Genomic DNA, 26,886 nt, shown 5'->3' on the forward strand with positions numbered 1-26,886 from the left:
CTAGTCTTCTCACCCCACCTCGGGCACCTGCACCCATAACCCTGTCACTAGTTATTCTTCTTTGGACTACTTTTAGTAGGCACTAACCAATGCATACCGAGAACACCATTTTAGAGAGAGTCTGACCCGGTTGCCTAGAGATCACAATGTGGTCATTTTAGATCCTTACACGTGTCAACTCTTCCTGCTTCCAATACATCAGCTTCAAGAACTGATTGTTCTCTTGCTGCCTAATATATCCCACCATTGACAGGTGCCATTGTCAATATTATTCAGTTCACTTGTTAGTGGTGTTATAGTTATGGCTTGTGGGTGTGTATATGTCCCAGGTTTTTAGGAGTGAGGAGCTGATAAAGGATATGTCAATCTCTGTAGTCAGTCTCTCACTGCCTGGGGAACACGTCAGAAGGGCGTTGAGAGGCCCTGTGATTACTAAATGTAAAGACTTTTGTTTTGTGGGAAGGACATTAGGTCCTTCTGCTCTGAGAGGGAATCATTTTGTTTAGTTAGATCCGGACAGGCCAGGATTTCCCCTTATGTTCTGTTTGTTTATGTGCTGCTAATAAAAACTAGCTGTGGATACTTTTACCAAATCCCTGGAATGGTGTACTACTACTCGGCTGCTGTATGACAAGTGTAGCCAAGTGGCTCAGATTAGTCGGTCTGTGCACGTGATAGCTACCTTACAAGCTTTACACAAAGCTGGCCTGTATGGCTGTTCTCAAGATAGAAGCCTCTTCTGGAAAAGTGTGATACTCAGTCTCATTTGCAGTTTGCAAAAAAAACATTTGTCAGATTCTGGTGCCATGTGGAAAAAGGTATGGTCAGATGAGATCAAGATAGAACTTTTGGACTGAACTCCAAGCATTATGTTTGGTGAACACCAAACACAGCACACACCCCAAAAATCAACTTCCTGTAAAGCATGGTCTTGGTAACATTATGTTCTGGGGTGTTTCTCTTCAGCACTGACTGAGTAAAAGGTCAGTATTGAAGAGAAGATAGATGCTCCCAAGTACACCAAACTTCTTGAGGAAAACATGTGGCCCTCTGTTAGACAGCTGAAGATGAGCAGGTGGTTCACCTTCCAGTACTACAATGATCCTAAACATACTACCAAGGAAACAATGCAGTGGCTTAAGGATAGGATCGTGAATGTCCTTGGGTGGCCCTCAGAGCCCTGAGCTAAATCCAATAGAAAATTTGTAAATGGACTTGAATCCATCACTGCGAATCCCAAATTTGACTGAACTTGAACAATTCTTCAATGAAGAATGGGCAAATATTAGCTAGGATTTCATAGCTTGTAAAGGCATATCCAGGCAGACTAATGTCTGTAATTGCAGCAAAAGTTGGCTCTACAAAGTAGTAATACAGTGGACTGTTCACTTTTCTAAAGCTGCTGTTCTAATTTTTAATTTTGTATTAATTTTCAGAACTGTTGCTTTTTTTCATTAGATGAATGTTGTAAGGCGGCATGTGTAAAGAAAGCTGGAAAAACTTTAATTCCATTTATTTTATTTTCCAGGGTATAATATTACAAAATATAAGGATTTTGAAATGGTATGATTATTTTCTATAGGCACTGTACATACATGCACATACACGCATGCATACATACTAACACACACTCTGTCAACAACAGTTAGAGGCTATGACAAAACAGTTTACAATAGGGGCATAAATCTCAATAAGAATGAAAGAATGCTTGTTATAGTAGATTTGTTTTCGCACATACTATATCTAGAGTCATACACAACTTGAAATGCATCCTTGGCAGCATATGTGCTTTGTTTACGACAAGTTGTCAGTGTGTTTGCACGTGTCCTGTACAGATACTATAGATATGCCTCCTAATAGGTGTATAAGCGGGTATCTGCAAGTGTTCCTGAGCTGCATTTGCATAATCGTACATATGTGGCAGAATAGACCTAACCAGCATATGAATATATGTGTGTAGACCGTTTCTGGGCATGCCGAGTCAATTTATGCTGAAATCGCCATAAAGTCCCACCCTGCACCAGTTCCAAAATGTTAATGTATAGTTTGATAGCAGATTTTTGTTATGTCTATCAACAAACAGTTGCCACATGGTCCGGTCCCACATGATTGGACTTCAGACACATTGATCTGTGTTAACTGCTTGGCATGTTGCTGGACTATAAATTGAAACATTGACACCTGTGGATATATTAATAATAATTTAATAACTAATGTGATCTCAAGATCTGTTTCTCCAACTATTGAGATATTTATGTAAAATATAAGAAAGTCAACTTCAATTAGTGACAAGTAAAAAACAAAATGGTAGCTTATCTTAATCTTTGTTTGTCAGGCTGTATTTTCACGGAAACTTTGGCCCTCATTCAGAGCCGTACGCTCTGAGCAGAGCGCACGCTCTGAATGAGGGCCGGCCTCCCTGAAAATGGAGCGTCCTCCTGGACGCTCGTATAGCTGTGGGTCACCACCCACAGGCTATACGAGCGTGCAGTTTGATGGCCGCGATGGTCGTGACCATCGCGACCATCGAAACTGCGAGCCGGAGCCTGCGGGTGAGGTTTTCAACCGCAAGCTCCGTAGTGATTTTGGCTCTATCAGAGCCAAAATCACTCCCACTGACATCACTAGTGATGTCAGTGGGCCGGCTTCTGATGGGTGGCGTTCCCGTGGGAACGCCCCCGTCAGGGAGGCACGCCCCCGGCACGCCTACCAAAGGGTGTGTGCTGTCAATCAACATCAACAGCACGCCCCCTTTGATCAGACACAACGAGCGAAGGACTTTCCTTCGCTTGTCGCGTCTGGCGCATGCGCACGACGGAGCTCCCTCCGTCGTGCGCATGCTCAGTCCAGAACATCGACCCACTTGCGAGCGGACAGCCACTCGCGAGTGGGTCTGAATCAGGCCCTTTGTCCATAGATTCAATGTGCAGCCAAACAGGAGAAAAGAAATATACAGCATAGTGTATACTGTTTCAAACATAGTCATCCATAAAAAAGTGTGGAATATTTAGTGTGTTAGGAACACTTCATCCCAAAAATCACACCCAATATTTATAAGAAATTTCACTTTAGATTAAAAAGAAAAAAATATTATACAAGCAAAATCAAAGAGGTGTCCACACTGCAGTGTGCGCAATTGCAAGGATCTAGATCTGAACTTGTCTCTCAGCACAAAATCTCTACAAAATCAGATCTACGACATGGTCCCTTACAGTTATTGGCCTCATCCATTTTTGGACACTACATTATAATTGCACGATATCTGCATTAAATAGCAGCCCTAATGGTTCTGGGTTCCTGTCTACTTTATGTATATGCCTCTTAATGTGTGTGTATAAATAACAATTATACTCTGTGTATCGTATGTTGTTCTTGATAAAGGTGGTTCATTTCCCACCGAAGTGCCAGAATAGAAGTTTATCCACAATGCTCTTTTGTTATAATTTGTAACACATACTCAGGTTTATGTTAGTAACTATGTGAACAAAAATGTCATATATATGTGTATGTTTATTAAAAATGTAACAATACTTCTATGTAATGGGACTATAACCCATATATATATATATATATATATATATATATATATATATATATATATTAATTTAATTATGTCATTTGTGACAGTAGACTCGTGCATTATAACATAAACTGTGGAAAAAGCCCATAGACACACCAAGAACATTGGTGGCAGTGGATTTTGATGGAGAACACTCCAGAAGCCTTGCACGCCGGTAAAAGTACTAGTATCGGTGTGTATCGTGCAAGTAGTGACTTGTGGCTTCGGTGTTAAGGAAAGGAGCCCGTGGTCGTAGATATAAAAAGAGGAGCCACTGAAACGGTTGGAAAGTCGCTGCCTTACCTTTATGAGGAGTGGAGCAGTCGGAGAGACTGCCTGGAGCAGCAACTGCATGAGGGAGTGCTGTGAGGAGACTGAATCTGATGCTGTAAAAGGAAAGTTGAAAGTACAACATAGCACAGCAAATACAGGACCTCATTCAGACCCGCTCGCATGCGCCTATGTGCTCACAAGCGGGTCGATGGTGAGGCTCTGCGCACGCGCAGCGGCCGCAGTGTGCGTGCGCTAGCTCCGGAGCGGGTGACAAATTCACTCTCACCGGGGCTCGCTACAAAAGGGGCGGCTGTCGATGTTGATTGACAGCTCGCCCCATTTTGTAGGCGGGGAGGGGGGTGGCCGTACAAACTGAGGCATTCCTGAAGGAACGCCTGCCGTTTGTAGGCGGCCGTACTGACATCAGCAGTGATGTCAGTAGGTAGCTTCCTGCTCTATTAGAGCAGGAAGCTACCTGGGGCTTGCGGGAGACTTGACCCGACCCCAAGGGTCTTGACACGAGCCCCAATGGTCCATTGACCATTGCGACCATCACCTGGTCACTCGCTAAAGCTGTGGGTAGTCACCCACAGCTTTATGAGCAGCCAGGAGGCCGGATTTTAAAGAGGAAGCGGCCGCCCTCATTCAGAGCGAGCGCTCGCATTTTGCTAGCGGCTCTGAATGGGGTCCACAGTGTGAACACTTGCTGCTGGTCCTGGGTCCTGACACAACCTGCTGTGCTAAATATTTTACTGTGTTTGTAGATGCTGCTGCAGCTACACTGCTTTTCAGCGCTCTCATGCAATACTCATCAGTTAGTACTTCCTAACTACCACAGGTGGCACTGATGGAAGAGATTGAACTAGATCTTCATGATAACTCGTGAGTCATTCTCCTGGCATATAGTTCACTGGCTCATTTAGTTCATAAGTCACATGATACAGTCCCCATATACTCTCTCATGCATTTGTCATGAATCCTGCTAAACTACCACATGTGGCACTGCTGTATTCAGACATTGTGAGGACTCTGTGGATGAACTAGATTGTCATGATAACTCATGAGTCATTCTCCTGGCATATAGTTTAGTAGCTCATTAAGGGGTCTATTTACTAAGCAGTGTTAGGAGAAGTGAAGAGTGAAAAGTGATAAGGTGCCAGCCAATCAGCTCCTAACTGCCATCTCACAGGCTGTGTTTGAAAAATGACAGTTGGGAGCTGATTGGCTGACACCTTATTACTTTTCACTCTTCACTTTTCACTTCTCCTAACACTGCTTAATAAATAGACCCCCTTACTTCCATGACTCATTTAGTTTGCAAGTCACATGATACATTCTCCATTTGCTCTCATACATTCATGATGAGTCATTATCTCTAAACTACCATTTGTGGCACTGCTGTACACCGACATGTATTGTATGAAGCTGAACTTGTCTTGATTCATACTAGTATATTAGTTCACAACATGGGCATAACTACCATAGGTAGTTGTGCAGCTGCTATGGGGCCCAGAGCTGAGGGGGGCCCCATCTTTCTTGTCAAAGTTAAATGTGTTATATACATTTTTCACCATTAAGTGGTACATAGCCCTTACAAACTATTTCTATGGAGCCCCTAGTTCACAAGATACACTCCATATCAGCTCAAGACACACTACTGAGTGCTGCATGCTATAAACTATATTTCAGTTTACTCTACAAGACATAGGAGGAGATGTATCAAACCTTCATTAGAGATCAAGTGAAAAAGTTGCAGATAGCAGCAAATCAGCTTCTGTCATTTTATAGAATGTGCTAGATAAATGACAGAAGCTGGCACTATCTGTCCCATTATCTCCCTAAATACTTGTATAATTTTGAGAGGAAAAGAGAAATGCAATTTTAATACTTATGATTTATAGCAGACTGTGTGCCAGCTAGGCAGCTGGGCATCATCATGCTGTAATGATGATAGGCCTGTTTGGTGTGCATTTAGTGACATTAATGGGTGAAATTTAAAACAAAACAAAAATAAGATTAGGGCAAAAACTACTGTGTTTTAAGAGCAAGAAAAAAGTGACACGTTACAATATTCTGATTTTGGGTCTTTCTCACTTGCATATTCTGGAAGTAAAAATTATAATCCTGTCACTACTAGTCTGTTGTATAGGTGATTGCTTTTTTAAAATATAAAAAAATTAGACATTAAACATATCTGATTATTTGAACAAGACTATTGCTGGGTGCACACTAGATGGGAATCAGTATGATTTACCTAATCACGATAGCGGAAGCCCGGCAGGGGTGAAGATCCCGAAGCTGCAAAGGTAAGTATAAACTAACCTATTTTTATCCCCTAACCCTCCCTCCCAAGTGCCTAACCCTAACCACCCTATAAGTGCCTAAACCTTCCCCGCAGCCTAGCCCTAACCTCCCCCCGGGGGTGCCTTATCCCCCCCTTCCCTTAGCCTAACCCTAACCTCCTGGGGGGGATGCCTGACCCTAAGTCCCCCCCGGGAGCTCCTAACCTAACCCCCCCTCCCGCGTGGCTATCCGCGCCCGGCGCCCGTCTTACCTTCGATTGGTAAGCCGGGTGTCGGGCTCCCGGCGTAGGTCTAATGACAGACGTTGGGATCTTGATTGCTGTCATTTAACTCTTGCCGGGATTAAACAGTCGGGAAGCCAGTGGTCGGGATTCTGTCTGTCGGCTTCCCGACTGCTTCCCACTAGATGATATGTCGTCAGAACCGGACGGATTGGACAACATATCGGGCACATCATCTATGGTGTACCCGCTATGTCGCTGACTATGCGCTCTCCCGTGCGCATCATCTATTGTCTACCAGCCTTATAGCTCCTCCAATGAGCTAGTATTAGAAATGCTGTATGTGTAATAAGCTAGTTCTATGTTTCCAATCACTTCTCTCAGCAGTGTTTCAGAGCCAGTGAAATAATGAACTAAGGGGGTCATTCAGACCCGCTTGCGAGCGCAGGACGCTCGCAAGCGGGTCGATGTTCCCCCACTGCGAATGCGCACGATGGAGGGAGCTCCGTCGTGCGCATGCGCGAGACCCGGCGAGCGACGGGGTCTCCATCGCTCCGGGTCTCGCAAAGGGGGCGTGCTGTCGATGTTGATTAACAGCACGCCCCCTTTGGTGGGCGTGCCTGCCAGACGGAGGCGTTCCCATGGGAACGCCTACCGTCTGAAGCCGGCCCCACTGACATCACTAGTGATGTCAGTGGGAGTGATTTTGGCTCTGATAGAGCCAAAATCACTCCTGGGCTTGCGGCAGCGAGACCCTACCGCAGGGTCTCCGTCGCAAGCCCGATGGTCGCGCTGGTCAAGACCATCGTGACCATCATCATGGACGCTCGCATATGCTGTGGGTGGTCACCCACAGCTATGCAAGCGGCCAGGAGGCCGCTCCATTTTCATGGAGGAGGGCCCTGATTCAGAGCGAGTGCTCTGGTCAGAGCGCTCGGCTCTGAATCAGGCCCTAAGTGAACTAATCTTTTGAGTGAACTAGATCATCAGTAATCACCAAAATGAACTAGATTTTCTATCACCACCTGGGTGGCAGTGTGTTGTAACTTGTAGCAGGAGACGTAAGGGGCCTGGCTGAGAGGTGGACCAGTTCCGTAACACATCCCCACTGAGAAGCTATGTACGGAGAGGTCAGACTACATGATCCGTGCAGAAAAAAAGGGACTCCACCTGAGGTGCAGGGCTGTCGAGAGTGGGGAGGGGATGTGGCCAAATTGGGGAGGAGTCATACTAGACTTAACTAAAGTTTATATTTAGAAATATATATACATATATAGAAAGAGAAACACCAGCATGGGTGTTCCCAAGTCCGTTCCCAGAGACCACATAATTTTGGAGTCTTGGGTGGAGGCACTAAAAAGAAAATACAAAGTAGCCTGAAATTAATTAAGTAAAGTAGTTTAGTCCATAAGATTTAAGGGTCACCAAGCTATGTTATTAAGTGACACATGTTCACTGTGTACTGTATGATTTATGCATTGTGTTTATGTGTTTCCTTTATATAACCATGTCAAATATATGATATGTATACCAACATGTCTCATAACACATACATTTTTTTAACTGTTGCAGGCATTGCTTCAGAATTTGGGGTCCGTGGTTTTCCAACTATAAAATTGTGAGTCCTGCATTAATTGTAAAATGTTAAAGAAAAACGTGTAGTACAAAGCTTCTTAAAATACATTTTGAGAACATTTTGAATAGGTGATTATATATCTACATGCACATTAATGTGTCCTCATACACCTTTGCTTCAGTCGGGCCAAACAGCCCCACTTGGTGCGCCAGGTCCTGAGCACTCCACTAGTTCATGACGTCTTTTTGCACCAGGAGACTGCTGATTAATTTGATATGTGACACTTCTATATCTGTGTGCAACTGAGTCTGTAAATGAAGCACAATGGAACTTGGCGTGGAAAAAAGCCTCGGACGCTGCATCGTAGCACTTCATACACAGATTTTGACTCAGTCGCACACAGTCGCATATCAAATTAATCAGTGCAGTCTCCTGGTGTTTCCTAGTCGCATCGCATTGTGACTCAGACACATTTTTGGGGGCAAAAAGACTTGAAAAAGACACCTGGCACTAGCAGAGCCGTACAGGACCTGGTGGCTCACTCATGCCAGGTGTCTTGTGCCACACATGGTATACTGAGGCTAGATGTATGAGGATGTATCTATAATTATCATTTATATGGCCTGACATAATTATATGCTTTTCTTTACAGAGTTCTGTGTTTATAGTAGAAAATAAAATATGGATTCCTTTTTTATATAAAGGTTAAAAGGAGAGATGGCCTACAATTACAGAGGTCCCAGAACAAAGGAGGACATCATTGAGTTTTCTAATAGAGTTGCTGGGTAAGTAGGTATGCTGCACATATTATAAATGATCAGGTGACACTGATGTGGAGTTACTCTCACCATATAAACACAAGTGATTATAATATTTTTATATGTGTATAACGCATGTTAATAATACTGTATCTGTATAAATTTTTAGTCCTGATGTCATAACTTAATTTATGAAAACTTGTGTATCACAAGGTGTAATGCATTCCACAGTCTATAGTATTACTGATAATAGAGGTCACCTTGGATTTATGTAACTTGTGTAAACACTCTGCTTTTTATATGTTCACAGAAATTTTATGTGACCTCTAATATATACCTTTATGTTAATGTATGTATTACTTATCTGGGGTTTGGCTTGCAGTCTGTCTGGCTGCACGATGTACTGTGTGCTCTCACTACTGCTTGTGCCTGCAGTTATTATCAGGTATCCGCAGTCCCAGTTTTTTCAGACAGGTAGACAAACTCTGCCTGAGGCATTAAAAAGGAAGTTAGTGAACCCACTAAGAGCTGGAATACCACACCCCAGGTAAGAGGATATAGTCAGCATCCCGGCGTGCGGGATGCCGATGATCTAATTACCGGTGACGAAATCCTGACAGTGTCGGGATTCCGGCACCAGTATCCCGAAGGTAAGTATCGGGGATTAAGGGAGGGTTAAGGTATGGGGTTAGGCACTAGGGGGGAAGGGTTAGGCATCGGGGAGGGAGGGTTAGGTTTAGGGTGCGGGGAGGGAGAGGTTAGGTTTAGGCACTAGGGGGTGTGGTTAGGTTTAAGCACTATGGAGGGAGGGATAGGGTTAGGGTAGGGGTTAGTGCTAGCATACTTACCTATGGGTGTTGGATTTTGACTGTCGGGATGCCGCTGTTTGTATTCTGAACAGCGGCATCCCAACCACCGGCAATCCATACCCAACCCCAGGTACGTTATTTTTGTCCACCAGGTTATTTCACCGAAAGTAAGTTTCCAATTTATATTGGAATTAGAGATGCTGACCATAATTAGTGGAAAATATGGTAAAATAGAGTGTGAAATATTAAGTTATGTAGTTGCTACTTGTTTAAACCCTTTATTGAGGCACTTGGATTAAGTATAATTAACAATTAATATTTTAATTATCAAGGAGCTTTCATTATTCATCTCATAATAGTTTTTCAAATAAAAATTTTACCATTACTCATATAATAATGTATTTTTGTTCTTTAATATTTATTTAACTCTGCATTTAGTCTACAGTTAAGTCCCTGACTTATGGAGAATTATCCATTGGTGCACATTTCCAAATTTATAAAAAAAAAAAAAAAAAACTCAGGTCATAAAAACTTTTGAAAACTGAGAAATTACATCAAACTTATTAATGTGAACATTTCCGTGGGAAACTTTAGTTTAGGTCAAGATGGCCTTTTTGTTGTTTACAGATTGAAGTTATTCACATAACAACTGTGTGCCTTTCTGAGTAATGTGGTTTATTTGTTGCTGCAGTCATTAGACATTACAGTTTCCTTCACTCCACAGTATGGAGGAGTATACCATTTTTCTTTTTTTCACTGCAGTTATAGAAACTGAATGCGCATACAATGCATAATACCTGTCAGTTTTAAAACGTCTGTATATTGACTGAGGGGTAGATGTACTACGCCTAGGTGAGAGATTACGTAATTTTTACCTACTGTCTTTGAAAAATGACAGGAGCCAATTGGTTGGTACTTTATATCTTTCCACTTTATCTCTCTCCCCCTATATACCTCTTGCAGTAAGCTAGGAGGAAGGTAGCAGTTATGGGGTTAGTGTTCATCTTCAAGGATGGCTTCAGATGAATGACTATTGAAATAGAGTCCCTTATCCATGTATCTACAGTATATCTAAATGACGAATAACTTTAGGAATTCTCCTTAGGGAAAACTCCTGACTTTCTCATACTATAAGACACCTGGGGAGACTGGGCCTGATTCAGAGACGGAAGCAATGGCAACTTTTAGTCAGAGCCAGTGTATGATAATGCACATGTGCAAACGCGACACTGTGCACGTGCAGCGATTGCATTGCAGGTTGTCAGCATTTGGGGGTTGTAACAGGGGAGTGGTTAGAAAAATGCAGGTATGTCTGACTGTTTAAATGCCATTTCGTGAATGTGCATAAATTAGTAATTGCATTCTCCTGTGCAGCATTTGACCTCTTTGTGTGTCAGGAGAGCTGCAGTGTTTGCGGCTGGTCAGACTTGCCTTACATGTTGCTTGACCACCTGCTGTGCGTCAATGGTTCTGATGTTTCCACTGTTGCACTGCATCGTATGGATATGAGAAGGCAGCAATGGGCGTCCCTATGTTTGGCTATGCTTTGGAAGGCATTAGCATATTTTAGAAACTGCGATCCATGAGAGTATGCAGTTGTGTTTGCATTACCGTCCGTCTCTGAATCAGGCCCTCTGCATAGATACAGAAAATGGCAGCTGCTAGTTGGAGTTCCCAGGGGTGACTCCCAGGTAAGTTGGCTCTCAATTTGGATGCATTTCTGTATGTGCCTTTATCATGAGGCCTTATAATTGACAAAATATATACTGCTCAAAAAAATAAAGGGAAGGCTAAAATAACACATCCTAGATCTGAATTAATGAAATATTCTTATTAAATACTTTGTTCTTTACATAGTTGAATGTGCTGACACCACAATCACACAAAAATTATGATTGGAAATCAAATTTATAAACCCATGGAGGTCTGGTTTTGGAGCCACACTCAAAATTAAAGTGGAAAAACACACTACAGGCTGCTCCAACTTTGATGTAATGTCGTTAAAACAAGTCAAACTGAGGCTCAGTAGTGTGTGTGGCCTCCACGTGCCTGTATGACCTCCCTACAACGCCTGGGCATGCTCCTGATGAGGTGGCGGATGGACTCCTGAGGGATCTCCTCCCAGACCTGGACTAAAGCATCTGCCAACTTCTGGACAGTCTGTGGTGCAACGTGGCGTTGGTGGATGGAGTGAGACATGACGTCCCAGATGTGCTCAATTGGATTCAGGTCTGGGGAACAGGCGGGCCAGTCCATAGCATCAATGCATTCGTCTTGCAGGAACTGCTCACACACTCGAGCCACATGAGGTCTAGCATTGTCTTGCATTAGGAGGAACCCAGGGCCAACCGCACCAGCATATGATCTCACAAGGGGTCTGAGGATCTCATCTCAGTACCTAATGGCAGTCAGGCTACCTCTAGCGAGCACATGGAGGGCTGTGCATCCCCCCAAAGAAATGCCACCCCACATCATTACTGACTTTATCATGAGGCCTTATAGTCGGGGTGAGCGTTTGGACGTAGGGCCCCCAGGGCTACGTTGGCTGGATCTCTTCAGGGCATCACCACTTAATACACATAGTCACTTTTCATATCATCTTTTATGTTTGTTTTTTATTCATGTAATTTTTTCACATATATTTTAACCCCTTTTTTCAACACTTATTAATTATTCTAATGGCACACATCCACTAGCAGATCTGAAAACAACTGCATGATTACGACATTGTAATCGTGCAGTCGTTTGTCAGTCTGTGATGAGTCTGCACTGAACGAGCAGTCGTTCAGTGCAGGGTCATCAATCATCTGAAAGCATGCTGAACCGGACGATATCATCAGGTTGTGCAGCATGTTTGCACGATAAAAGATGTCTAAACGACCAGCAGGTATGCGCATCGCTGGTCGTTTAGGACATTTTTATGCACGATTTGCAAACGATTTTTAAACGATTTATGAACGATAACGATATCATTATCGTTCAATTGCTCAAAAAAATCATCTAGTGGATGTTTGCCTTTACACATCTATACATAACACTTCACTGTCACCCTTTTTCCTTTTTCGTGTGATGGCCTGGGGGAGTCCTGGGCTGGATGATTTTTGGGGTGTCCTGCGCCCCAGACGTGATCCCTTGTCAGGGACTGCTAGTAACAGAGAAGCCGTGACGAGGCCTAGCAACTTCCCATGGATTTGCAAATGCATGCAACTAATATCTCTGAAATTCTATCACCATATAGTCTTCATGTATTGTTGCAGGTACAATTCAGCGTGCTTAGGAACAATAGGGGGTTAGCCCCCCTTTTTTTCCCCTCTGCATAGATAGCCTTAGCGCTGACTGTCTTTACCATTCCCTCCAGATAGTGCCCACAGTACTGCCTTTATTTTCAGGATGGGAACATCTTAGCCTGTTCAATCCTTTGTGTACATTATACATGTATTTCCCTTTCTCCCTTTTCTGTACATTTCTAGTAATTTCATGGAGAACTTTCCCTTCATCAGCTACTGCCTCAGTGCTGCACTTTGCTGTACAGATGGGGAGCATTCACTTTGACGGTTACTTTCAACCCCCTGCTTTACCTTCCCTTATCAAACGGAGGACAGCTGACATTGTACAGACCACATCAGGAATCACATTAAACTGCTTCCTCTCTGTCTCATTCCCCCTCACAAGATGGCAGGGGAAAAGACTGGGGCCTCTATAAAACAGTGCACCACAGGTGTTAAAGGCAGACCATGCACAAATCAATGATCTCTCCAGCAGTGTCTTCTGCTTCTGTTGGTAATGCTGCTGCCGCAGCAGTCAGCGGTGGTAGTAAAGCATTATATGCACTTACTAAGTGACTTGTCCACTAACAAGTACCAGCCCTGCAACTGCCGGACCATCCTTGCGCATGTGTCGTCAGTTCTGATTAAGATCTTGCGCTTTTGCAAGACCTCCCATGACCGCCAGGAGTCATTCCATATCACATTGTTGCTGTTCTAATGTGATACAGGCTAGAACAGACAGAGGTTGCCGGAAAGGTGAGTTAGCCTAACACCACCCCAGTGACTCTCTTTTTAATACATGTATGTGATATGACATACTGCATCGCTGCGATAAGCTGACCCCTTTGTGCGTGGCACTGAAAACTCTCCTACCAGTCTCTGGTCAATGTATAGATTGACTAATGATTATGCCGGGATGTGCAGGAGCCACAATTCATCAGTCCACTTGGGATGTGATGAGACACTACAGCTGTAACGTATTATGTCCTGTTGTAGCCAAGCCATTGTATAACATGTCTCTCACATTATGGAGTGGAGACACTGGTCAGGACTTTCAGGCAGTGAATGAAAATGAAGTGGCTGCACTCAGATTTTCTGCCAGACTGTCAGTTACAGTGCATACAGGTTGAGTCTCCCATATGTAAAATGCTTGAGACTAAATGCATTTTGGATATCAAACTTTTCCATATTTTGGAATATATGCATATCTTGGGAATGAGGGCCTGATTCAGACCCGCTCGCGAGCGCTATGCGCTCGCAAGTGGGTCAATAGTGGCCCAGTGCGCATGCGCACGACGGAGCCGGTTCCATCGTGCGCATGTGCGAGACCCGGATAGCGACGGACAAACAGTCGCTCCGGGTCTCGTACCAAACGGGGCCGTGCTGTCGATTTGAGTGACAGCACGCCCCCTTTGGTGGGCGGGCCAGGGGAGTGGCTGCCCAAACGGAGGCGTTCCCATGGGAATGCCTACCGTCTGTGGCCGGCCCCACTGACATCACAAATGATGTCAGTGGGAGTGCTCTCGGCTCTGATAGAGCTGAAAGCACCCCAGGGCTTGCGGCCACGAGACCCCTACCACAAGGGTCTCGCCGCAAGCCCGATGGTCGCGATGGTCTTGACCATCGCGATCATCTTCCTTGCCGCTCGCTATAGCTGTGGGTGGTCACCCACAGCTATGCGAGCGGCCAGGAGGCCGCTCTAAAAAAACAGAAGGCTGGCCCTGATTCAGAGCGAGCGCTCTATCAGAGCGTCCGGCTCTGAATCAGGCCTTGAGACCCAAGTTTAAACATAGAATGCATTTATGTTTCATATATACCTTATATACATAGCCTGAAAGTATTTTATACAATATTTGTAATAATTTTGTGCATCAAAGTTTGCGTACATACACAAAATTAATTTATGTTTCATATACAGCTTATACACACAGCCTGAAGATAATTTTTTTATAATATTTTTAATAATTTTGGGCATTAAATAAAGTTTGTGTACATTGAAACATCAAAAAGCAAAGGTGTCACAATCTCCGTCTCGCTCAAAAAGTTCCGTATTTCGGAATATTCTGTTTTTTTGAATATTTGGATATGGGAGACCTGAACTGCAAATATGAAAGTCTTGCTGTCTTTTTCATGTTTGATGCACAGATGTGTTCTCAAACATCTAGCTTCCTGCATTAAACAGCCCTTCCAGTCGCACCATGCTATGGCATGGTTCGGTAGTGTAGAGCGTCTTTTCGTGCAGCCTTTTACCTTCAAATGCGTCTTATTCATAGCAATGCGAAAAGGATGCACAAGCAGCTTCTGCTGATTAAATGATATGTGGCAACGTTACAGTGTCACAGTTGCTGACACTGTAAAGCAGCGTACACACTTGGCGATTAGGAAAGACAGAGTGATTACGACATCGTAATCATACAGTCATTCCTGATCCCCTGCAGTGCCCACACTGAACGATATGTCGTTCAGGGTAGGCACACTCCATTATCCCTGATGGCCAATCTGTTGGTATCGTCAGATTGACCTGCATGTTCAGGCGATGAAAGATGTCGGAAACGACCGACGGGAGCGCATATCGCTAGTCGTTTCCGACATTATAGTGCACGATTTGTGCACAATTAATGAACGATTACAATGTCGTAATCGTTCAATCGCACATTAATATCAGCAAGTGTGTACGCTGCTTTACATAGCATTTACATGCAGGGGCACCCACAGTCACACACAGAATATAGGCATGCCGAATATCACTTTAATTAGCAGAAGCTGCTCGTGCGTCCTATTTCGCATCTATATACGAATAAGTCGGATTTGAAGGTAAAAAGTCGCCCAAAAAGACGCTCAGCACTACTGAGTCACATGACTCCCGTGTTATGTGTAACGTGACTTGTAGCGCACGGAAGATAAATGTGTTTGGACACATCTGTACTCGCTGTATTTAGTAACATTTGAATATGTTGCTAAATTGATCTTTATCTGTAGTTTCTTTGCACCTAACCAGAGTTGGCTACAATGAGGTAATATTCCTAAACTTTTACCTGACTTTGATATCTGTATGCATTGTACTGTTTGTTTTTGCCATAAATGAAAGTACCCAAGTCCAGATTATTACCTAGTGATTTACCTTATATTTCTCTGTGCTAGTATTTGGGGCTTTATAGGGGTATCAGGTTTGAGTTCTATTTCTGCACAGGAGGGTTATGCTGCAGTCACATCTTAAATTTTGATGCATTGTTCATGTTATATGAGCTCCTGTAGGAAGCATGACCAGATTATGGGTTTTTATTTATCTCCTAAAGTAGGTTCAAAAATATTGTAATATTATATGAATAATTTCTAATCTCCTGAAAAGAATTCATATTTATATATAACATTTTGTTTTGCTTAAAGGCCATTAATACGACAGCTTCCGAGCCAGCAGATGTTTGATCACGTACAAAAGCGTCACCGTGTGCTCTTTGTATATGTTGGTGTTGAATCTACACTTAAGGTGAACAAATGAGTTTCCCAATCTTTATGTACAGTTTTATGAATTCACTTCTGTATTTAAGTTTTCCATTCAGGTAACATGGATTTTATGAGTTTGTGTCGCAATATCTTTAGTATTACATTGGTCACACAGTAAAGTTGGCCATTAACAAACATCAAGGGCCTGATTCTAAAGCGTCCGTGTGTACGTCTTTTTCCGTCTTGCGTATGCACTTAATGCTAATATCATTCCAAGCCCTTCCCTGGTGTGCTAGCATGCATTTGATGCCCACTGAAATACAGCTTGGTGCATCTTTAAATGCAACCCTCAAAACTTGCTCCAGTCCCAAGCTAGGTGCAGATTCTCTGTCAGAGTATGGCCTCCAATGTAAGCGATTAATCTAACCTGTTCAGCAGTACCCTCGCTACACTCCCATAACATGCCCGTAAGACGGATCCTCTTCTTTTCTCTGAATAGTCACCTTCTAGTCACTGCCTATAACATTTCCAATACAGAGACCGTGTGTCTCAAGTGCTTCTGCGACTCTGTGCTTTAACACCATGGGATGCATGAGCTGTGTGACCTTTTAGCATCGAAGACGCATGCGCAGTTGACAAACATTGACCATTTGCACATATATCGGCATTGAGTTTGACTCCGAATCAGGCCTCAATTGTCTTTTGTATTCAATTGTCTCCATATTGTTTTGAACGCATGCAGTAAAATAGTCGTTCTGAAGTAAGTCGCTCTCTCAGCCCTCTAAATTTATGTTGGTGAATGTATTTGAAGAGGACGGATTTTAGAAACCATCGCTGTTACCACACGTGCTTTTGCACTGCATAGGAAATAATTTATTATTTATTTATTAATTAACAGTTTCTTATATCGCGCAGCAAATTCCGTTGCGCTTTACAATTTGAATTAACATTATACTGGGTTGTAAAAGACATACATACATACATACATACATACATACATACATACTGCTCGCAAGCTTACAATTTATGATCTGTTCTGCCAGAGTTAGTATAATGCTGTGTGTGAGATCACAAACAGGTGACTCCACCTAAGTATCTCTAAATATGATTGTTATGTGTATGACCACATCGATGGCCAGTGCAGTGTGAAAAAATAAATGTTATAGGAGACAATCTGCTGTGTATGTTTCTGACTAGCTTAGCCTATGCTTTAGATTGGTATTTCTGTGCTTTGGTATGATAATGTCTCTATTATTATTATTGATATACCTGCATTGTACAGACAGTTATTGGATTTGTTTCTGTGTTATGGACATCACATTTTTTTCAACTTTTAATCAGATGATTATAAGGAATTGGCAAAAACATAACACATTTAGATACCCTCTTACTAAACTGCCATACCCAAATCAATTGTTTCCCCTGCAGCAGCTGTTCTAAGATTGCTTAGACATGGAACATAAATTTACACCAGGCAACAGCATGTCACTTTTACTAGTTACAATAATAACACAAGAGGAAAATAATAACCTGACACATCTGAATCTTGCCTATCCAATGCAGCTGCTCTCTTCTCTCTTGCACATAAGAGCAGTGCGGAAATGGAGATGTTTATTTTGCATTTATACTCTTTCAGTGTTGTATACTTCTATTCAAAACCATCACCCTTATTTGTCATGTATAGATTTCAAGCTTTCACATCACAATGACTCATATATTAGGGACTGATTCAGCAGAGGACAGAATTTGAAAGCCGGACACAAGCAGCTTTACACATCCGTCCTGGCAAATATGCAAATGTAGCAGGAGGTGTCTGTCTCCCCCTGCTGCATTTGCGGTCCCACCACTGCGACCAACGTCGCAGGCTGGGATAACCATCACGACCAATGGATGGCGCCGGCCAGCTGCGTAAGCCTCAGCTTCGCATGCTAGCCAGCTTGCAAGGCCAGAAAACTGCATCTGTGGACACAGATCCTGGCCTTGCCACTCCTGGATAACAGGGGCGACATGCTCCCTTTACAAGGAACGTCGACCATCCCCGTGCCCGCACCGCTCTGAAAATGCCTATGCCTGTCAATCAGGCAGAGCCATAGCAGGGGCTGCGTGTGATCATGCAGTTCGCATTCTGCACTTATGCAGAATGGATCCTGCACATGCGCAGATTCACGATAATCAGGAATATGCATTCAGCTAAATCAGGCCCTTAGTCAGCATCACTTCTATTTTGTGAGTAGTGATGTTACTTCTATAATTCATATAATTTGTACATTATGTGGAGAAGTGATGTCACTGCTTTACTGTGCTTAGCATGGGGGAAGGGTGGTATGAATATGCCATATTAGGAGTTGGGTGGCATCTGTAGCCACAGAGGGATCCATAGCCACACGGACTTGGGGGTTAATTCCCCAAAGGAATTTATTGTCACTTGGGGAATCTACTGATGCACTCCACTGGGTGGAGTGTGGAGGGGGGAGTTTCAGTAGGGACCTATGGACACTATGGGGTGGGGGCAATGATACTGGAGGATCTATTACCCTTTGGGGAGTTAAAACCACTGGGGGGTATATCGCCACTGAGGAATCCATTGCCAATGCAGAGGGTCGGGACTAATGTTACAATGGGGTCCTATGGACACTGCCGGAGATGCTAGAACCTCTTAGTTGAAATTTTTCCAGTAATATGAAAATAAATACACTTTTTAAAAGTTATTTTTGACTTAATCATCAGTTAAGTGGATAAAAATGCAACACGCTGCAACCAGGATTCAGTTGATGATTTAACTTATTACAATCAGTATTTACTGTAAAGTCCTCATAAAGATGAGTGGATTAGGAGCTTTAGGTTCACTTCACAACATCTACGCAATGACCCCAGTGATTGTAGTGCAGGCTTTTGAGTAACCATGTGAATGAATCCTATAAGCGGAAATTATTATATTTAAAAAATGTTTGCTTCTTCTTTAGGTTGCAGGTGAGGGAACATAATGCATTTTTTTTAATTTTCAATAGTTTGTTTTATTCTTTTTGCAGGAGAAATTTATTGAAGTTGCTTCAGAACTTATTGTGTATACGTACTTCTTTTCTGCTCCAGAAGAAGTCTTGCCCGAGGTAAATTCCTTCTTATAAGCCATGTAGGGAATGAAAACAGAAACTACTCTATTGTTTAAACACACCCGGAGGCAGCCAATTAGATGCAGCCACATGTATGCTGCTGCACCTCAGGTGAGACACATCATCCGAGGATCGGACTGTGTTCTTGAGCTAGCGTCTGGTTTAGGCTATTGCGTATATTGAAAGAATAGAATATTTTCACAAAAGGGGAGGAATAGTATTTGCTAGCGAGGTTGCTTTATATTACCTGGTAATTGTGTCTTTTTCTGGAACAAGCTTTTTGTGTAATTTGTTAACTATAGATTTCTTAGAGCTATAATGCATATTTTCATGTCTCGTAAGACAATGTCTATTGTTGTTTGAGCATTTTCCACCACCAGCACCCCTCTTGGGTTGAATCCCAGTGTATTGCTTATGAGATATTTTGAGGAAGATTTGAAGAAGAAATCTTGGAGAGAGATAAAGTGGAGAGCGATAACATACCAACCAATCAGCTACTAGCTGTCTTTTTTCTACCACTAACAGAAGCTGATTGGTTACTTCTTTGGGGCTGATTCTAAGGTGGGAGCAAAGCAAGAAAAGCAAGTAGCTTTATATCAGGAACACTCCATGTTGCAATGCAAGGGGTCAATAATATTTTATTTTATTTTGCATGCAGTGTAAGTACTGGCTGCTTTTGCATGTTGGCCACAAATGCTGGACAGCTTTATTTTTACACTGATACCTGTATTTAGATTTCAGTTTGTGCACACCCCTCTTACATCTAAATCAGCAGTGCAATATGGTTTTACCCAGGTGTAAAGTTACTTGCTTTTTTTTTTTTTTTGCTTTGCTCAAAACTCAGAATCAGCCTCTGTATCTCTCTCCACTTTATCTACAGTATATCCAAGATTTAATAACTCTCCCCCTTTGTATCTAACAGGTCTTTTTACTAAAAGGAGACAACTTATTTCTCCGGCAAACCGTTTTCCACAGAGATCAAAATTGTCACAATCCTCTTATCGCTTTCTTATCACTATTATCATCTCAATTGGTAACAGCAGGAATACCCTCTAAAAAAATCTTTATTTAAAGAAACCTTTTTTTCTTTAATAAAATTATAGCTTGATTAGCATTTTTCTTTTTAAATTTTTTTGTTTTTAATATTTTGGTTTTTAGGTTTTTTACTTATGTAATTTTTTAATGGAGTAGAAACTGGAAGTCCAAATCCAAGCATTCACTTCCTTTTCACATTGTGGGAACCACCAAAGCCAGGTCACATGTACACAGTTGTAGAACAGCAAGTCTCTTGTTATTGCCTCTTATTGCTAATAAATGTGTCAGATGGCATTCTGTCATTTTTTTTGCATAGATTGTTGAGCAGTTTTACCTGCATTTGATAGCTTGAAGGTTAGATGTCAAATCGGAAATCCAATCCTTTTTATGGTCTTGTGCATAATATCACTAAAGAATTCAGACATTCAGGTGTACATTTAGAATCTATCTTAACTTCCATTAATTCATGCTGTTTCTATTTCTCACCACACTCCATAAACAATACTAGAACCACATGGAATAGCTACAGTTTTTGCTTTTCTCTCTTAAAGTTTAAATGTTGAAGAACAAAAGAGCTACCGTATATACTTGAGTATAAGTCGACCCGAATATAAGCCGAGGTACCTAATTTTATCACAAAAAACTAGGAAAGCTTATTGACTTGAGTATAAGCCTAGGGTGAGAAATGCAGCAGCTACTGATACTAATATCATCCCCCTGGTAGTGCCCCCAGTAGTAATATCCCCCCCTGGTAGTGCCCCCAGTAGTAATCCCCCCCCCCCTGGTAGTGCTCCCAGTAGTAACCCCCCCTGGTAGTGCCCCCAGTAGTAATATCCCCCCTGGTAGTGCCCCCATTAGTAATCCCCCCCCGGTACTGCCCCCAGTTGTAGCCCCCCCTGTAGAGAGAGACATAATAAAAAAAAAACCACTTACCTGAAACCCCGCTCCTGGTCCCGACGCTGCTACCGGCTCCTCCGGCCGCTTTGCAATATGGGAGAGACGTCATGACATCATGACGTCTCTCCCATTACCCACTGCAGGAGCCGGAAGATGGTTCCCGCAGTGGGAGCAGCAGCAGCCGAATAGAGTCTGACAGACTCTCATCAGCTGCTAATTACAACAAACACATAGCTGCCGTTGACGGCGGCTGTGTGTTTGGCACTGTGTAGTGCTGACCGAACTCCGTCCGGTCAGTGCTACACACGCGGTGCAGCTGTGTCACAGAGACACAGTCTGCACCGCGGCCCGCATGGTACACAGCTGAGTGAGGCGCCCTCCAATATGTGGCGCCCTACTCAGCTGTGTAACGTGAGAACCGGCCCTGATCCTGGAGCATCACTCGAGTATAAGCCGATGGGGGCTTTTTCAGCACAAAAAATGTGCTGAAAAACTCGGCTTATACTCGAGTATATACGGTATTTTCTCTTTAGTAATACGCTAGTTGACGCATTGTTAATACTTTCAAAAGTTTCAGGTGAGGTTTAATCATGTTTCAACCACACTTGTATTCTTAACATTTTAAGTTCTGCTCTGCAGGGCAACGCAAGGCAAGTTCTAGTACAGGAAAATATAAGAAGATGCAGTCAGGAAGCCGATGGTCTAAATGCCAACCGCCGGCTTTCCGACTGTCTAATCCCGGCAGGGGTCTAATGATAGGCGTTGAAATCCCACTTGGGGGGAGGTTAGGGTTAGGCACCCCTAAGGGAGGGTTAGGGGGGGGTGGATTAGGTATAGTTACAATACTTACCGATCGGGATTTTCACTCCTGTCGGTGTTGCAGCGTAGGGATTTGAATCGCCGGGCATAGGTCCGGCGGTCATTCATACCGATCCCAATATAAGAGCTAAAAAGCAATACAGTATCAATGCACTTTATCTTACTGTTTTTTTTTCGTCCCAGTACGTCACCCTGAATGAAGTCCCAGCTATCCTGGTGTTTAAAGACTCCTCTTATTTTGTTTATGATGGTGAGCTCTTATTATATTGTATTTCTATTTACGTGATTTTATGTGCCTTTTCTGTGGGTTATTTCTTGAACTATGAGCCGCTAGGTCCTGTGTAGGGAAGCCAATCCCACCTAATTTTTGTAATACCGGCGTTCGGTCTTGAAAAAACCTCAATCCCGGGATTGAATTGAAAGCACACACATTGGCTCCCACAGAAGAAAAAACAAAAAACACACACATTAGTCCCCACAGGAAAACAACACACACATTGGCCCCCACAGTAAAACAACACACACACATTGGCCCCCACAGGAAAAAAATAAAACACATTCATTACCCCAGCCCCCTAGTGAATACTGACATGATTCCCACTGTGTCTCAGCAAAACTTGCAGGCTGCAGCCACTTCACCAACTTGCAGAGAAGCAGACAGAGGAAGAGAGAAGCTAGCTGCCTCAGTGACTCTAGTGATTCTGCCTCAGTCAGTCACTAGTACTGCAGAGTGCACTATGTGAGCTGGACGGCGTGCAGCCAACCGACCAATGACATCACGCTGCCGTATTTCTATTCATAGGTCACGGGCCAAGACCGTGTCTGTGCAACTGGATGAGGCCAGGTCGTGACCTATAAATCCAGTGCAGAATTAGTTAGCACTGGCTGTGGAGATTGCCGCGGCTTCAGTCAGGTCTGCAAAATTTTTTTATTTAACTAATCCTGAAATCTCGGGATTGCAGCCTTCAATCCCGGGTTTAAAATCCCGGACTTTTTGAGGCTAAATCCCAGGATTGGCTTCCTTAGTCCCTTGCAATTTAGTCGTAAACAGTCAGCACTGATTAATTTGATGTGCGACACGTATATCTGTGCGACTGAATCTGAAACACAGCGAAACTTGCTGTGGAAAGAAGCTGCTGCATCGTAGCACTTCGTATACAGGGCCTGATTCAGCAAGGATCGCAATTGCATAGGTACATGCATTTAGCTTTGCAATTGCGGTCCTTGCAGATATGGGAATGCACAGGAAGCATCACGCCTCCTGTGCATTACTTATCCGAGCTGCGTTGTCCAACGCAGCATCATATACTCTGCGGGAACATCGGCCGGCTAAGGTGACCCATGTGGTCACGCAAGCCGGCCACCGCAGATGAGGAAGAGGCCAGAAAATTTCCGTACTGATCTCTTCCCCCCCTTCCCCAACGGCGCGACATCGCCGTCCCCTCCCCGCCCCCAAACAGCAGCAGACTGTCAATCAATGACAGTCTGCTGCCAGTCTGCGTGCGGGTTTTCAGACGCACTCAGCATAATACGCAGAACGGGTCAGACGCCTGCGCAGATTCCCAATCATCGGGAATCTGCGTTCAACAGTGCTGCTGAATAAGGCCCACAGATTCAGACTCAGGACCTCATTCAGAGCCGCTTGCAAAAAGCGAACGCCCGCTCTGAATGAAGGCGGCCGCCTCTTTTTAAAGAGCCGGCCTCCTGGCCGCTCGCTAAGCTGTGGGTGGTCACCCACAGCTTTAGCGAGTGACTAGGTGATGGTCGAGACAATCGCTACCATCGGGGCTTGCGACGAGACCCTTGCGGTAGGGTCTTGTCTACCGCAAGCCCCAGGCAGCTTCCTGCTCTAACAGAGCAGGAAGCTCCCTACTGACATCACTGGTGATGTCAGTAGGGCCACCTAGAAAACGGCAGGCGTTCCATCAGGAACGCCTCCATTTGTCCGGCCACCCCCCCACCTCACCTACAAAATGGGGCGAGCTATCGATCAACATCGACAGCCGCCCCGTATGTAGCGAGCCCCGAAGCGAGTGAATTTGTCGCTCGCTCCGGGGCGTGCGCAGGCCCTCACCATCGACCCGCTTGCGAGCGCATATCGCTTGCGAGCGCATATCGCTTGCGAGCGGGTGTGAATGAGGTCCTCAGTCGCACACAGATATAGTGTTACATATTAATCGGTGTAGTCTCGTGTAGCCGCTTGTCATATCCGTTTGAGACTAAGACACAGTTTTGTCCAAAAAAAGATGCTCAGCACATGCCAAGTGTCAAGGGACTTGGTGCACCAAGAAGGGTTGTATGGAGCAACTGCAGCAATAGTGTATTAGGACACATCTGTAAACCCACAGTACATGAAAAGGGAAAGGGATCACATCTACATTCAAATTCCTATTGATTCATGTTCCATCGGTAAACTTGGTAGAGGTTTACACACTACTGTATTTGCAATATAAAAATCTGTAATCTAGAGTTAGTTATTGCAACTTAAAAAAAAAAACAGCACAAAAGAACAACACCTTGCTAGCCTTGTTTTAACTGTAAAAGGTCCTTGATTAGTTTCTGATGTGTGCCATATTGTTATCTTTTATAATTTTTTCTGAACGTAATCTCTTAACTACTTGTCATCATGGTATCTGTTCCATGATCCCCTTTTACAATATTTACAATTCATAATTGTTTATTTTTATAAATTGGTGATGTGTATTTCAAGCAGTTGGTCAGTACAGTGTATTGGACAAGATATATATATAAATGTGTGTGTGGCATTGGTAGGTATAGAGATAGATCATGATATAATAAAACGAACGAGTCATCCATGGTAAAAAAAATAATATTAATGCAGAATACTATAGTATAGAATAGTACTTGATGCCTCTTGGTAAACTATATGAAAAATGTATTTAATAAAAGCAGAACAAAACATCATTATTAATAGAATATAATATATCTATAGCATTCACAATAATAAGAATTTAATAGCAATAGTATGCCTGTAGTGTACAAACCCTATCCCATAAACAAGTGTTCAGTGCGGGCATCCACTAACTGGTGTCAAAGAGTATTTTTCTTCCATACGCATTATGAGATAATTTATCGGTATTTAAAATGATCATATTAGCTTATGTCCTTAAATTTATGCTGTTGGTAGAATGTCGGTACAAGAAACTAACATTTTAAGTCAGTCAGCAATCAAAATTCTATATTAAATTCTGTGTTCAGAGATTAATGGGATATGTTTGGAGACATTTTTTTGTGATACAGTACTTTTTGTGTTCATTTAATTGTTTTTTGGGCCATGATAAATAAAGGGCGTCCGATGGAGCAATTCAGTTGTTTTGGGTGCACATTAATTATCGAGCTTGTCGAAAGTGGTTAAACTCATCTAAAGTACTGCATAGGGTGCTCAAACTACTGTTTGGACGCCCAAAAGCTGAATTTTTCGCACATTTCTGCTTGCCACCTCAGGAGGCTGAAATCAGAAATATGGGCAGCCGCGGCACTTGCCCCTGATCTTAGCAACAATTGAATTGCTCTGTTGGGTGACCATTACGTACAGCCACGATGAAGACAATTGAATTCCTCCCTTTGTGTTTATTATGCTGACAATACTGTTCTGTGTCACGGCTGCCGACACTTGAGATTCCTGGGAGGAGGCAGGCCTACTTGGCACAATAAACTGGGGTGGCTTTAGGAATGACCTTTTCATAAAATCTTGATAGCACGGAATAAAAGTAAATAGAATTTATTCACAGGAGAAATATAATAGCAATGTCTTACATAAAGTCTCAACAACACTGAGGTTCACATAAGCAATAATGAGTATAGGAGAAAACCCCTCATATAGTCTTTAACACAGAAAAGTTAATATGGTAGGGAACCCTGAGTCCAGTACGAGGCCAACACCTCAGGATGGTAAAGAGGAGCTTCACCTGGGTGGAACCCTGTAGTGATGGAGATCCGGAGCAGAGTGAACCCTGTGATGCGGTGAAAGAAGGAGTAGGGTTAAGCCCTGTGATGCTGTGAGGTTGAAGCAGGGTTGAGCCCTGTGATGCGGTGAGGTTGGAGCAGGGTTGAGCCCTGTGATGCAGTGAGGTTGGAGCAGGGTTGAGCCCTGTGATGCAATGAGATCGGAGCAGGGTTGAGCCCTGTGACGCAATGAAGTCGGAGCAGGGTTGAGCCCTGTAATGCGATGAGGTTGAAGCAGGGTTGAGCCCTGTGAAGCGGTGTGGTTCCGGAACGGGGTTGAGCCCTGCAGTGTAACTAGAATCCAGAGCGGGGTTGAGCCCACGATACAGTGAAGGTTGAAGCAGGGTTGAGCCCTGTGAAGCGGTATGGTTCCGGAACAGGGTTGAGCCCTGCGGTGTGACTAGAATCCGGAACAGGGTTGAGCCCCGTGATGCGGTGATGATAACTGTAATGGTGCAGTTGACAACTGTAACAAAGATGAATTCGATGTCCACAGGACTGAGGCAATAGGCAAAGTAAATAGTGCAGCAAAAGGTGAAACCACAGCAGTGGAGCAGAAAGCAATACTTAGACAATGGCTATGCTGAGCTCTGTAGCGCAGCTGGTAACTGGTATCAGAAGTTTAGCTGGAACATGAGTGGAGATATAGCAAAGTCCACAGCAACCCACATGCACAGCAGGGATCTGGCAGGAGTCCAAGAAAGACCTGAACAGACGTTGCACAGACACTGAGACACAGTTCGTGACAGGCTTTATACTAGAGGTCTGTGATCCATAGGAAATTCAGAATATGTGATCAAAATGGAATCAGGTTTGAAATAATGAGCAATCTAGGAATCCCACAACCTGA

General features: G+C 43.4%; 1 protein-coding gene across 1 annotated transcript in view; it reads left to right on the forward strand.

Annotated features, from left to right (window-relative positions):
- Positions 1-26,886, forward strand: part of TMX3 (thioredoxin related transmembrane protein 3) — a 97,502-nt gene that overhangs the window by 43,757 nt on the left and 26,859 nt on the right. The window contains exons 5-9 of the mRNA XM_088475928.1: positions 7,929-7,974; positions 8,637-8,717; positions 16,153-16,252; positions 19,239-19,316; positions 22,254-22,320. Of these exons, the coding sequence (XP_088332054.1) occupies positions 7,929-7,974; positions 8,637-8,717; positions 16,153-16,252; positions 19,239-19,316; positions 22,254-22,320 (372 nt within the window). The remainder of the gene's footprint in view (positions 1-7,928; positions 7,975-8,636; positions 8,718-16,152; positions 16,253-19,238; positions 19,317-22,253; positions 22,321-26,886) is intronic.

This window comes from Taudactylus pleione, unplaced genomic scaffold (genome assembly GCF_031769625.1).
Source record: "Taudactylus pleione unplaced genomic scaffold, aTauple2 ptg000179l, whole genome shotgun sequence".
NCBI lineage: Eukaryota > Metazoa > Chordata > Amphibia > Anura > Myobatrachidae > Taudactylus > Taudactylus pleione.